Here is a 14,379-nt window from a genome sequence, read left to right as displayed (position 1 = left end):
CAAGGCCCCAATATTTTGTAGATCTAAAACAAGAGGTTCGGGCTTTTTATGCAAATATTTATAACTGAAAATACTCTGTGATGTTAAGTGTGCAATCATTTTCAGGTAAAGATCCGTGTGGATAAGGAGGCCTCATGCAAATAATATTTCAATGTAAAAGAGGAAATGATCTTATTTGTATAAAGCTAACTTTTGGCCATCCAGACATATCTAGGGGATGGATGTAAAAAAAAAATGTCATGGAGTGGGAGGATGACTTTTTCAAAATGCTGTATTTTATTATTCATTTAACAACCTCATAGGTAGTGTTATTGGGTCTTTTCCATCACCATCATTATCATCTCAAACTCAAAAATCTATTACAGAACATTTTTTCCTTGCATTATGGCATTTTGTTGGAACTAGCAAATGTTAAGTTTTCATAACTTGTTCTACCTTCTACTAGAGGCAACATAATCTCAATAATAATTTTTGCTCTAACCATTAGCAGGTTTGACGCATGTTTGATTTGCATGAAAGTAAAATGAAAAAAGAAAGCAGCTTTTTTTATGCCTTCTTTTTTGAACTTTTGAGGAATAGGCTAAATCAGCAGTGCACCAATCAGTTGGAATATATATATATATATATATATATATATATATATATATATATATATATATATATATATATATATATATATGACCAGAACTTTTAATATGCATTAATTTTACACTTAAGGCAAAAAGTAAAATCAGTCCGACTGGTTGAAAGGATATGCACCTTCCTGCTCTCATACACAAACAAAATTTTCAGTTTTACCTACTTAAAAACTATATGTTTTTTAATAAATCCACAGAAGGGATTAAGGTGCTAAAAACTTAAGAATATTATAAATTAATCAGACTTTGGATATGAAAACAAGTTAAGTCTAGTCACTGCATCCAGTTCTGCACCATGCAACAGGAAGAGAAAGATGATGGTAAGTTATATTGTCACTGCACAGCAGTTCAAGCAATCTTGAGTTTACACTAATAAGATACACATTCTAACTGCAAAGTCCAGTTTAAAAAGTCAGTTAACAGTCCTAAACAGGAGCAACATAAAACAAATGGTAAGTCTCAGACAAAAATGATCACAACAATGTCTCCAACATGCAGAATTAAAGAGTAAACCAGAAAATGACATTCAATAATTGTTTTAGTCCATGGCAGAACCAGCCTGTGTAAAATTGTTCTGGACATAAAAAGCAGCTTATCCTTTTCCCTGTCCACATTACTGTAGCTTCAACAAACATTAAGTTTGCAGCTCAGCTGAAATTATGGTAAAGGTTTACCTGAAAGTAAAGATTTTTTTATGAAATTCAGCCACATAAGTTGCCTAAGACCATATGTACTTTCAGCGTGTTCTCACAGGACCTTCAGGAAATTACCTGTACTTAAAGGCGCACCATGTAACCATTGACCACTAGGGGCACTAGACCTTAAACTGCTTATATTTTGCTTCTACTAAACATCGAAAATAATAACAAAGGTATATGACAATATATACTTGGAGCAAAGTGTTAACTTATTAGTCTAATAATAAAGTTGGAAAAAGAGAATCAATTTTACATCCAGCTTTTTCTTGAATAAACTCCTTTCCATGTGCAACTCTTGTTTTTCCTTGTGCACGATCCCATCCCTGTTTTCTCTTTTTAGCCTCCTTAGGAGGTTTAAATTGTTTCCTTGCCTTAACCATGACCAGAAGTCGAGCAGGTGGCAAAATAGTAGAGCAAAAGCCTTAGCCCCATGATTATATAAGAGCCTGTTGCCATAAAGCAATACGTTCTTAGAGGTCACGTGACCTGGCCAATGACGGTGCATCATTTCCCAACTTACATAGGCGATATTTCAAGAGGGGAGCCCCGCTCATAGCACTGATAGTGTCAAGTGCAGTATTTTGGCCTGAGGAATCATTTAAAATAACTCATATGCATCAACTCTTTAGGTCACTAAGTCTGGGGTATGCCTTTAAATCAACAAAATGACCTTCATTGAGCTGCAGTTCACAGTGGTTAAAAGGGACAAAGCATGATTATTTCAAGTCTCCTATAAAGTACAATGTGTGAATGTCTTTCTGTGCTAAGCAATTCATGCTGAACACTGTAGGCACAGTCATGAAATTAAAAAGTTATGTTAATGTCATGTCATTATGCAAACCTGCTATTTAATTATTTTGGTCTGGAATAAAAAATAGTTCTTAGTCTGGTCTGTGCCCAAATTCTCTCTAAGAAGTATACATTAATGATGGAAACAATAAAGCTTTAACAATAAAGCTGGAGGTAAACAGATTATGTCTGTTACTGATATTAGTGGAGTAGTTCTCCACCATTGTCATGTATGAAGAAAAATAAGGGAATGAATCCAAAAAGTTTTTTTAGGTGAGTTGATAAGATTACAAAGCAGCTATAAACAGAATTTCAGTACTTCCTTAATATGGGAAAGAACTTCTAGGCTTTTGTAATCCTTTTGCTTTTCCGAGCTTTAAGTCTCCAGACTTGTCGTACTAATTTAGATCGCACATCTGATATTTTGCAGGGTCTTTTTGATGTAAAACAAAGGACCATGAGAAAATTCATATTCAAGAATTTGTCCACCTATTTTCTTAGTTGAATACATGTTTTAGAGGGCTAATGTTACAGCTAAATCAATATTTATGATGCTCGGTACACTTTACTTTGAAAATGTCTCCAAACCAATCATACTGTGAGACCATCTCTTGTCCACAGCTCCATAGTCTCTGGACAGGCAATTTTTTTTTTTTTTCTCCCAGGAGTAAGCCCTCTTTTATAAACCTGAATGTGCAATGGTTTGATTGGGATGCAGAAAATGGAAAACTCTCTTTATTTTTAACATTTTTAACGGCAGACACTTTTGTTTTTGGAGCACCTTTTGCAAAATGCACATCGTACAACATCAGTAACACCACTGGTGTCACTGAAAGAGTAATATGTGGAGGTAAAAAATCTTTTTTATGGATTGCAATATTCATCATTTTTGGGCTAGGCGATATTTCTGCTGATTAGAATCTGATAAATTCTTAATTAAAAACTGTTGATGGGAGTAAAACTTCGGCTGGAATCTCCAGACTGGACCTCTAATAAAATGGGAAAGAACTAAAATCATTTACAATCGTCAAAAAAAAAAAGCTAACGCTTATTTAAAATATGTTGTCAAAATTGACACTAGTTAAATATTACATTTCATTTGTGTGTTTCTCTCTATATAATATTTATGATTAAAAAGGTAAGAATTTACCCATTTCATCTCTCAGCAAAGACCAGCCATTCTCTGGTTTTATCGATGGCAATAGTATTTCCCTTTTATTTTTTTATTTAATTTCCAAATTTCTGATGGCGTTGTACTAATGAAATACTGTATGCCTTCACAGCATCACTGATTAGTTGAATCTGGCTTTCATTAGAAACATTAATTCAGGAAGGCGTCCTTTTAGTGAAACCCAGCAAACACTGCTTGACCTTTCTCGTTGATGAGTCAGAATTAGGAATTTAAATCTCTCTTTTATGAGCACAGAACCAGTTTTTTTTTCATTACACTATTGTCTTTTTCATGGTCTCAATTTTTAACATCACCCAAGACTGGTATTTTAGCAGTGCTATAAACACTTTCTATATGAGATTGAAATTCATGCAAAATGTGCATTTCCGTCATTGACTAAATTATTCAAGAAAAATGTTTATAAGAAAACAAAGTAAGTTGGATAAGATCCTTCAACTGGTCCACTTGCAGAGGTCTGGCTTTCTAAAATATATTTAATGTTATGAAAAGAAAATGCCCACATTTCTCAGTAATGAGGTACTCTTTGTTTCAGCTGTCATGGAACAAAACAAGCTTCTTACTCACAGTTATGTAGTTAAGTGTTAGGTGCACAAACTTTAAGTGTAGTTTCATATCTGTGCATTTGACTGGAAACATGCAGTTCATGCTATATAGCAAGGTCTAACACTGACCCAGGCATTACTTAGTAGAACACAAACATTATCTCCTCATTTTTTAGCCTTCCTCTTTTATCTCAGATTCTTTAAGCATACACTAAAACACAGAGTAACTCATGCCAAAAAGATCTGCCTGTATGAAAAAAAAATGTAAATCTTATAAAACGGATCAAGGTAAAAATAAACAAAAGAGGACAAGAGCCCATGTGAAAATCCCAACCCACCCACCTCCCTTCATAAAAAATAAAAACGGTCGCTGAGGTGAGATTTGTGCGGATTTTTAACATTTTGTGGGTCTATTTTAGCCGTACGTGTGGCATGTTCAATGGTTTGGCGTTGCTAGCCGAGTGCGGCGGTTGGGAACCATCAACCAAGTTAGAGCCTTGGGTCCCTGCCCCTGCTCTATCAGCTGTCCTCAGGCGCTCCGGAGAGATCATTGGAGTCTCAGATGTCCCCTGTGACAAAAAGTCAAACCCCGGTGGCTCCATGTCCCTGTCACTGATAAACAGGTCCTCCTCACCCCAACAACCTTGACCTCCCCGTCTTGCACTCCCACTCCCTTCCGCAGGGTCATGGCGACAGCTGCTGAAGCCTGTTGGAGAGTCACTGCTTGTACTTGGGCTTGGAGATGATAGGCTGTGGCTTTGGTGTGCATCATTAACAGGACCTACCTGCACCAAGTCCTGCACTGACATAGATTTGCCCATCCCTTGGTCCATATGGATGGGCCTAGAGCAGCAAGCTGGAGCAGGTGGCACGAGGGGCTCAAGCTCAAGACTCATATGTCTCCGCCAGGAGCCATCCTCCTTAGCATTGGGCCTGCCATTACCATTGGTACTCCCTTGTAACTGATCCCCTAATGTTCCCAACCCAAACTGAAGTCCAAGGTCCTCCCTAATACAGCTGTCCTCAGTGTGGCTCTGTAGACCTCTGCAGAAGCTTCTTATTTCAGGAGAAGCCTCAGTAGAGGTTGTTCGCGCAAATTTCCCAGAGCCAGCGCTTTGTCTGGAAGGGGGCGGTGGAAGCTTCGCTAACAGAGGGAAGCCTTCATCCTCTATTCCTTGGCCTCCAGAACTGCTTGTGCTGTTCGGGGTCAGGACAGTAGGGGAGTTGCCAACATTCTCATCAGTGCCACTTTCAGGTGATGTGGCCTGAACCTGTTTATGATGTTGCAGATGGTGATGATGATGATGAGGCAACGGTGACGGGCTAAAAGGGGAAGATGTGTGGCCAGAGGGGGGTGTGGACGACGAGGCACGGAGATTCAGGTTAAGCTCGCTCTGAGGAGCCAGAATAAGGTGGAGTCCTCCCTGGGAAAGCTGGGAGTTGGTTGACGATCGTGTGGCGAAGCCAGTTGGGTGAGGCGCACTGCCGTAGCTGAGCTGGGCGGAGCTGGAGAGATCCTTACTGAAGACTGAAGAGTTGTAGTCTGAGGTCTGTTCCAGCTCAAACAGCGGCAGTGAGGAGAGTGTGAGAGCAGAAGAGGAGCCTTTACGTAGTACCTGACGGTAAATGTCCAACAGAGAGTCTAACTTTGACTCAATTGACTGCACCTGTGTGGAAAGACAATGATGACAAGACTGAGAGGTGAAAATAATCAGAGCTACAGCCAATCTCCTACTGGTGCTTCTCATAAAGTAGAACATGAACAAAAACATTACAATTCAAAAAGTGAAACACATTTAACACACATGAATGAGTTTTTCTCTCCCTAGCCCAAGTGGAACTTTAATTTACTTTAATTTTCCCTTTGGGTCAGTAGTGGTTAAACAGAAGGGATGCCACAGCTTTAAAGCATGTCATGGGCTCTAAAAGCTATGACTAGAGATGTATCATGTCTCTTGTGTGTTTTATAAATCTATAAAATATGTTTTTCCTTTTTAAACTGAATCCTTAAAATAAATTAACTTTCTATGACATCCTTATTCATGAAGTTGCATGACTATAAAGCAGGTTTACAGAAAGCCGTTAGCCACCAGTTTTACCCACCTGCCTCTCCACCTTACAGACGCGGCCCAGCATACTCATGTCCTCTGATATATCTGCATCAGACAGCAGCTTCTCTCTTATCTTCTTATCCAAAGGGACCTGTCCCTTACCAAGGATTTGGTCCACCCTGGATTGGTTACAAACACAGAAACGATATGTAAGTATAAGGAAGAACAATTATGTCAAATTAAAAACAAAACTGAGACACAAACCCCCCAAAATAAGTAATGATTGGAGAACAAATTATAAAAATATATTGTTTTAAATATACTTGTACTCCAGACAGGACTTCAGACAATAATGTGCCCCGTTTTTTATTGGAAGGGGAATCATTTTGACCAGGAAAATAAAAATGGAAAAATTTAAAAAGCCATGGCAGCAATTTATCTACAATATTCATTTAGCTAATATTTGGATTCTATTTAATTTCCCAACCTGCAGTTTGAGAGTCTGAAATAATTTCCAAAGATTTGGCCATAGCTTTAGGATCTTTCTTTTAATTAATTCAATTAAATGTTTTAATTCAACAATAGGAAGGTTCTAAGTAAAAAGAAAATGCTAAGTAAATCTGTATAAACATCAGAAAATATTCTTGTATAAAATATTAAACGTTAAGGCGACAGACTGGCGACCTTTCCAGGATGTACCGTCTCTTGCCCATAGACTGCCGGAGATAGGTACCAGCCCCACAACGACTCTGACAAGGACTAAGAGGGACAAAATGAATGGAAAAGCATAGCTATTCATCATTAAACCTATTTTCTACAGTTATACTGGTTAAGTTTTGCCATGATGTCCAGTTTAAACATTTAAACATGTATTTTCTTCCATAATTAATATTGAAGGAATTGATGTATTAATTTGTTTAAATGCAGATGGCTGCTTACACTGAGCCAGGTTCTGCTGGAGGTTTCTTCCTGTTAAGAGGGAATTTTCCTCTACATGCATGCTTGGTGTGAGGGATTAATGAAGACTCAATGGAAACACGAATACTGCTGCCTTGAGCTCATCAAGGAAGAGCATGTCTTCCAAGTCAATAAGTCGATGTAATCAGCTGGTTTTCCTAGGCAGGAACGTCCAACTAATCTGTATGATCTGGTTGAATTGTTTCTGTAACGTGCCTTTAGATGATGACATGTTATAAATTGGTGCGATATAAATAAACTGAATTGAATTTAAATATTTAAATATAACATTCTAGTCATTTATCTATGTTAGCTAGTTATCCTGTCTGTAATATTCAATTACTTTACAGATGTTTCTTAGTACAGAAGCAAATCATTTTTGATTTGATTGTTTTTGTGCAATTCTTATCTAAAAACTAAGAAAACCTGCAGATCTTTAGATAAACGTAATAGAAAGCAAAGATTAGGTTCACATTTAAGTAGTTCTTTTAAACCCTGAGATTTGCTCAGTGTTGTTGGTGGAAATGTGATCCTAATTGTCTCTAATCGCCACAGTTCTGCTCTACCTACAGTCCTGTGTTTTCCTGATTCAGTTTAAGTCGTTTGCAAGATCACAGCACATGGATACAAACTCATAGACATGTTTAATTTGTGATTTTTTAAAATAATACAGTATACTGTATCATGACATAATAGTGTACCTGAGCTCAGAAACTATATTCCTTGAATAGACTACTACTGTAGGTTTATCCTGTCCCATCTTAGATGAAGCACATGTCTCCAAGAAAAACTAATGCACCTCATTTCAGTACTGCTTCCCGAAAATGTCCGTTGCCACCAAACTCAAATACTTCCTGATGTTGGTCGTAGTCACAGTGCCTTGATTTTCATCTTACAATTAAGTGAGTAAATCCATTAACAAAGTAGAAAGTAGGCCTAATGTGTCACAAATCATGATACTATTTGAATAATTTCTAATTGGAATGTTAGGATCGCATGAATCATATTTTTTATCATTACACCTAGTTAAGATCTTATGCTGAAGGTAATTCACAGGTGCTGCAGCAGTATTTCTGTTCTGCAACAGCAGGGGTCAGTATTAACACAGGGATGTATTTGTTAGTATTGTTCAATGGAAGAAAGGAGAGAAAAAAAGAAAAGGTCTGCTCCATCATTTTAAAACCACTATAAAAAGCCCTATTTTAATATGTTCTAATCAAACCTGGGGACTAGAGATACTGCATACATCAAGTGTTTTGACTGAATAACATTTCCATAAACGCTAATCCACAAATGCCCCAGAATTGCATCATGCATAAATAAATAGGTAAGTTACATTTCTGTGCGTCTATTGAGGATTTATAACTAGAAATACAGTAATTATGAATTTCCTAGTCAGTACCAGTTTTAAACTTTAAAAAAGTGAATTAATGCACACATATTTTGTTGATTTATTTTAGGGGGGGGGGGGCAGATTTATGGCTGACTTGTGCATCTCTGCTCATGATTGATAAACAAAAATCTTTTTGCTTCATTTGACTCTGTGGCATGTAATATATTAAGAATGGAGGATTATGGGGTATTCTGACCCCCTGATGGAGTTATCCCTGGCTGAAAAACACAGACAGGGAGGGGAGGTGAGGGAAAGGATCTTGGCTCTGGTACTCAGGGTCTGTGTGTCAATGGTCATGTCCAGACTGTGAGAAAAGCAAACATATGCACTCACAGAGGGACTTAAACCCCAAAAGGAAAAAGCTTACATCAATATCTTGATGTATATTCACAATATGCATTCTTACAAATATACACAAAACATATCCATTAACCCAGGGGCTCCAGGAATAAAAGCTGATATCTAAGGCAATGTGCAGCCTTTCATGGTTCCTACCTGCTCTGCAAATTCTTAATGCGACACAGCATGTCCAGGTGACCGGCAGAGTACTGCTCGATTACATCCTTCACATCATATGGACGGAGAGTCTCCTTAAACTTCTTCTTTGCAACATGGAACTTCATTATCCTAAAGGAAAAGCACAAAGATATTCAGAATTCAGTCAAAAGAGGGTGCTCCAACACAGTAAGAAAGGAGAATCTGCAGCAGCTTCACCACAATAATTGTTTTCTTTCTCTTTAAATAAGAGCCATTCTGACAGTTTCTCCATTGTGGCCCCAACACTTGAATATCCAGCTGAAAAAAATCTAGTGTGGGTTGTAGCTGTGTCTTTAGCTATGTGTGTTATACCATTTCTATAAAAAAAGATTGATATACCCAAGTTATTTCAAGGCTACAAATAAAAAAATATATATGACTAAACAGGGGAAAAGGCAGCAAAGAGGGAATACAAATAAATAAATATGTGGATGAAAGCTATATATCAGATAATAAATAATGTGTGGATACAAAAAGCTTAAAAAAAGTAAGCATATCTTCCGGAAAGGCTCCTTCCTAGTAACATATTCAAAAACTGTGTATATAAGTACCGTAAGCAAAATGCCCATATTGAATAAGGGCAGAATTGTTCAATAAGATATGACTTAATGAGAGCAAGAAGGTTCATATAACTTGCAGCTTGCCTAAAAACATCTAGAGATAGGTGGCAACCCCTGCTGGATGAGAACAAAAAGTTAGATTTGCTGTTCTTTGTTTTTAAGAATATGTTTCTTTTAATTCTTTAAAGTCGCCATAATAATACAAAGAACAAATAGCAAAGATACCCATTCCAAACCTGGAGGAGCTGCACAGATTCACCACTCAGGTGGCAGAATATTTAGACAGGATAGCAAAAAATTGTTCACTTCACAAATAGGCCGTTTATGAGGAAACGTAATTGCTAAAAGAAAACCATTTTAATCCTGTTTACAGATTGTAAATGCATGGTAAAGAGCTTCCATGTGGCCGGAGTTATTCTGGTCTGGAAAGGTCGAAATAAACTTTCTAGGCAGCAACCTAAATACTATGATTACATTTTATCCCAATCAAACCATTTAGGTTAGGGATTTTTTTTTAGCAGAGACTGAGATGTTGGTCCTAGTCGATGGAAAGATGGCTAAAGGTAAACACAGGTCTCTGCCACAGAAAAACTATAGTTATAGGTTTGAGACAAGAGCAGAGGTTCACCTGCCAGCGGGGCAACAAACCTTAGGGATGAGGATGGTTAAGGATTTATTGATACGACTACTCTAAATGATACCCCTTATCAATCCGATATTTTATAGATACTCTTATAAATGCCTTTCTTAAATTAACACATTCAAAAATTAAAACGAATAATGAGTTCTGCTTGGTTTATAAAAAAAAAATAGAAGAAAAAAATGTAAGTAAAAAATTTATCTTTCTTTACATAAATGAAATAGTAACACTGTATAAGTAACATTTTATATATAAACAAAAGACTAAAACATTGTTGTGGAAAAGCATATCAAGACTCAAATATTAATTAATATTATACCAGAACCAGCTTGGGTTCTAGTATAATATGGTTGCTATGATAATAATCTGGTTGCTATACTATCAATTTGAGGCACAGCATGGATGGGGTGAGAGGTTAAGTATAAATCAATTACAGGGAGAAATCTATTTAAGAAAAGAGTTTTAGAGAAAATAAACATTAAGTTAAAGGTTTTGTTTAAATCAAATTTACATTGTAATCAAGGGTGGAATCAGTGGAAGCTTTGCTAATGCAGGGCAAGTCATTTTCAAAAGGGAAACAGACTGTAGTTACTCTCTTCCTTCAAATGACTGCAGACACAGTTTCCTGCATGGCGAGACTGGACGACTGCAGCCTTTCAGTGCTGTCAAAGTGGGAGGGGTTTACAACAACATACGCTGCTGCTGAAGACAGTAAACCCAGAGAGCTCAGTGCTTTCCCTCAATGCCAAAGTCTCCAAAACACAGGAAAAAGTTGCTAGACTGGTTGCTAGCTGCTTCTTTTTTTCTTTTTAAAAGTATCTTGTGCCGTTTTGTTACCAGGCGTCAGTACATGTTTGATACCGGGTGCCGGTACTCATCCCTAACAAGCAAGGTGCTATAGAGTGGAATAGCATATTTTTAACCAATCAACCCATATTTGTAAAATCTTTCTCAAGACAAAAAAAAAAAAAAGTCTCCATCCAACACAAACGAGCTTCGCCTCAACCCAGCCTCAAATCATAATGGTTTTAAGTAAGGTCAATACTTTTGCAAAGCTTTATAGGATCATTATCAAGTGCTTAAAACCATAATAACCATACTTCCTGAATATTCACTATGTCACAGAGGCTATTGGAAAAAATGAAAATATAGAAGAAAAAAACATTTAGGTCATTTTAGTGCCAGACACTCAGGGGAGGTACTAAATGCAGTAGACTGCATTCAGAAAAAATGAGAAAGAAGCATCAGCTGTGGTACAATAAAATCTGATTGCTTTGGACAAACCTGACGGCTCGGATGACAGTCTTAACGGATGGCATCAAGTCTTCCACGGAGATCTCACAGTGACAGCCCTTTTCATCAAAGGCATCTTCCCCGGCAACAGCGGAGTCTGCTGCTTAAGGAACAGGCATAGGAGAGGGATTGTTCATCGTCATATACAATAAACTATGCGTCACTCGTGGGATTATAGTTAAACACATCAACATATTTGTATAATCAGCCTTTTGATGAATCATATGCATTTAATAAAAGTAAAAAGAAAAGTAAAATGTCAGAAAATTCAATATTTTATTAGTTCAAAGCCCAATGTGAAGCTACCATGTAAGCCACTACTCGTGATCTGTATAAAGCTGCTGGATCCAGGAGCAAAGTATGTTGAGGCTTCCTTATGTGTCTCATAATGATGACAGGGGGATTTAGTGAATGGAAAAGGAAAGAGGGAAGAACTGATTGAAGCGTCTGGAAGTGCAGACTAGTTGTAAAGAACAAAGGCCTCTGGTGTGTCTTTAGGATTTATCTAAACAGCAGCTCTGTTTATAGAGTTACGACTTCCTGGTGAAGTAAAAATGGGGTCACAGTGAAGCACCTTTAAAATCAAATGTAAAGACTCTAATAGAACAGAGCATGTGTTTGAAACAAAATGTTTTTTAAATGTTAATGCAACCCATAAAAATGTCTTTACCCCTTTCTCAGCCCTCACCCACCCCTACCAGTCCCTGCACATACTAATCCTAAACCTGCTTGAACTACATTATGATTGCGACATGAATGCTATTGACTCTTCTGAATTGCATTTGGAAGTTATCTACAAACTAAGAGTATTCATGTCGCCTAACAGATGGATTATTAAAGAAGCAGGATTTCACAGAGCAGCTCCCAAATGCTAAAAATTCAAAGCCGCCAAAGAAAAGCCCCAGAGTTTGATACCCCACACATACAGTCATGGGGAAAAAATATATTTGTTCGTCTCTTTATTTTTAATATACAACTATAGGTACATTTGTTTGGAAAAATATACTGATAACAAGTAAAATAGCAGAAAGGTGTTTGTTTAACACTTGCCAAGTGATGTAGTTTAACATCATTACATATATCTTAAATTAAGCTAATATTTGGGGAAAAGTTATGCTGCATTGCTTTAGGTTCTAGCTAGGGTTGGTAAATGAATTACATTTACAATATAATTGCAATTTTACAAAACACAACTTTTGAATTGAAGTGGCACTCAATTTGGGTGAAATTATCTCTACTGATGGCAAAACAGACTTTCTCGCTCCAACTCTTTAGGTGGCAGTAGTAAACTTAAAGAGCGTTTGCCCGTACACATACGGGAAAGCAGAGTCATAGCTAGTGTGCAGATCCATACATTGAAATAAAAATCAGCACTTTTCTCTAAGACAGTAACAGTAAAGTCAATAAATTGCAATATTGGTATAAAAAAATAGTAAGATGCAATTTCAAAGTTTGGCAGAATCGCTAAACCTTAGTTGTAAAATCTATACCTGTGGCATCTTATTGCCTAAGACACTGCTTACCAAAGTTTTCTTTTCTGTACATATCAGCAACATCATAAACACATAATTAGAAACTTCATTGCATAGCTATTGTTTTTAGAAATAAAGGTAGTCTAATAATTTTTTCATAACTGTTTAATTTAAAGCCAACTGCTTTGAGTAAAAGTCACTGGTCCTATAGAATCTTTACTTTGCTCAAATATTGGTCATTTGCCCCAGAGGCTGTACATAGCCTACAATATGCTGCAAAAATTATTAAATGAACCCATATGTTGTCTTATGTCCACTTATCAATAATATCACAGCTAAGAGAAAACAACTGTCATCAATGAGTAGGATCACAACAAAGCTATTAATTGTAGGTTTAGAAGCAGATTACAAAAGCAAATAAAACATGATTTGAAATGATAACATTTATAAGGGCAACTTTTTTGTACAACAAAGGCTATTCCTGTCCTGTCAGTGAAAACAAAGGGTGGGGGAGTAGTGTTACTGACCATCAGTGGTGGAGCGGGACTGGCTCTTGAGCCGCAGCGAGGGCCTGAAGCGGGTGCGGTCATTGAAGCTCCAGCTCTTTTGCACTTTGGCAGGACTGGTGCCCTCTGTGCCACTGTCGGCCACCGGAGAGCGGCGATCGTTCACTGAGGAGGTCTGCCGGTTCTTGATAGTCTGTCCGCGGGGGCTTGCCATCCTCACACGCTCCTTGAAGCTCAACTTCTGGCTGAGAGTGAGAGGACCAGGAGATGTGCAGAGGGAGTTTGAGTTTGCAAAAGAAAAGGGACATAATAGTTAAAAGTAAAATACAGATGAATATTGTTTATTTATTCAAGTTTGAGATCAGTAACTGGAATTTCTTCAACTTGTTTATTTATAAAGGTATTTACATCATTCAGAGCTTTTTCTGAGATAAAAGTAAATCAACTGCAGGGCAAGAAGAAAAGACAAGCATGCATTGCTGAAGCTGCTGTATACATAATGCAGGCTCTGCTTGAAGTTGATGTTCCTGATGCATAGCAAGGATTCTAAAGCATTGCATTTTATTTTAATAGAACATTTGAATACATCAGCCTTCAAGATACTGCTGGGGAATATCAAAATATTGTAATTTATACAATAACTTATTACAGGCCAGAACGAAAGTAACAAATAATGTATTTCCTTTTGTTGTCTATTTTGTGAAAGTGTAAAATTTAAATGACTTAATTTTTTTATGTTTTGCTAAGCTACAACCAACTTTAAGACATTTTAATTAAATGTGGCAGGCCATTACTAAGTGATCTACTCTTCCAGCATTTTCCTTCTAAAAGGTGAATTTCTGCACTAGTGTTAACTAAACTGAAGCATAGTTTAACCATTTTTCTCTTTTCTTAAAAAAGATTCCAGTTACATCATTTTGCCACAACTATTCTTTGCAGTAGTGATGGTGTGTTCACAAGGAGCAGGCCAGCTAAAAGGTCAATTACTGTCTTATTTGAGATATTTCTATATTTTTTCATTAAACAATATTCTAAGATTATTCTAATCATAAAATATTATAATTACTATAAATTTAGTTTCTCCCCATGGTTTTTATTCAATGAATTAAAT

At 36.9% G+C, this 14,379-nt stretch overlaps 1 protein-coding gene across 5 annotated transcripts in view; it reads right to left on the bottom strand.

Annotated features, from left to right (window-relative positions):
• Positions 1 to 685: 685 nt before the first annotated feature.
• LOC107103334 (potassium voltage-gated channel subfamily KQT member 5-like) overlaps positions 686 to 14,379 on the bottom strand; it is a 128,833-nt gene continuing 115,139 nt past the window's right edge. For 2 of the 5 annotated variants that reach the window (XM_015402999.1, XM_015403001.1), the window contains 5 exons: positions 13,290 to 13,513; positions 11,282 to 11,393; positions 8,756 to 8,887; positions 5,963 to 6,089; positions 686 to 5,526 (listed from right to left, as the gene is read on the bottom strand). In XM_015402999.1, coding sequence (XP_015258485.1) covers positions 4,270 to 5,526; positions 5,963 to 6,089; positions 8,756 to 8,887; positions 11,282 to 11,393; positions 13,290 to 13,513 — 1,852 coding nt within the window. In that variant the 3' untranslated portion in view covers positions 686 to 4,269. The remainder of the gene's footprint in view (positions 5,527 to 5,962; positions 6,090 to 8,755; positions 8,888 to 11,281; positions 11,394 to 13,289; positions 13,514 to 14,379) is intronic. The other 3 variants (XM_015403000.1, XM_015403002.1, XM_015403003.1) reach the window with 2 other exon arrangements.

Source organism: Cyprinodon variegatus, unplaced genomic scaffold (assembly GCF_000732505.1).
Source record: "Cyprinodon variegatus isolate N-32 unplaced genomic scaffold, C_variegatus-1.0 Scaffold1423, whole genome shotgun sequence".
In the NCBI taxonomy this organism is placed as follows: Eukaryota; Metazoa; Chordata; class Actinopteri; order Cyprinodontiformes; family Cyprinodontidae; genus Cyprinodon; species Cyprinodon variegatus.
Note: the sequence above shows the minus strand (reverse complement) of the source record. Positions and strands in the feature narration are given on the sequence as shown.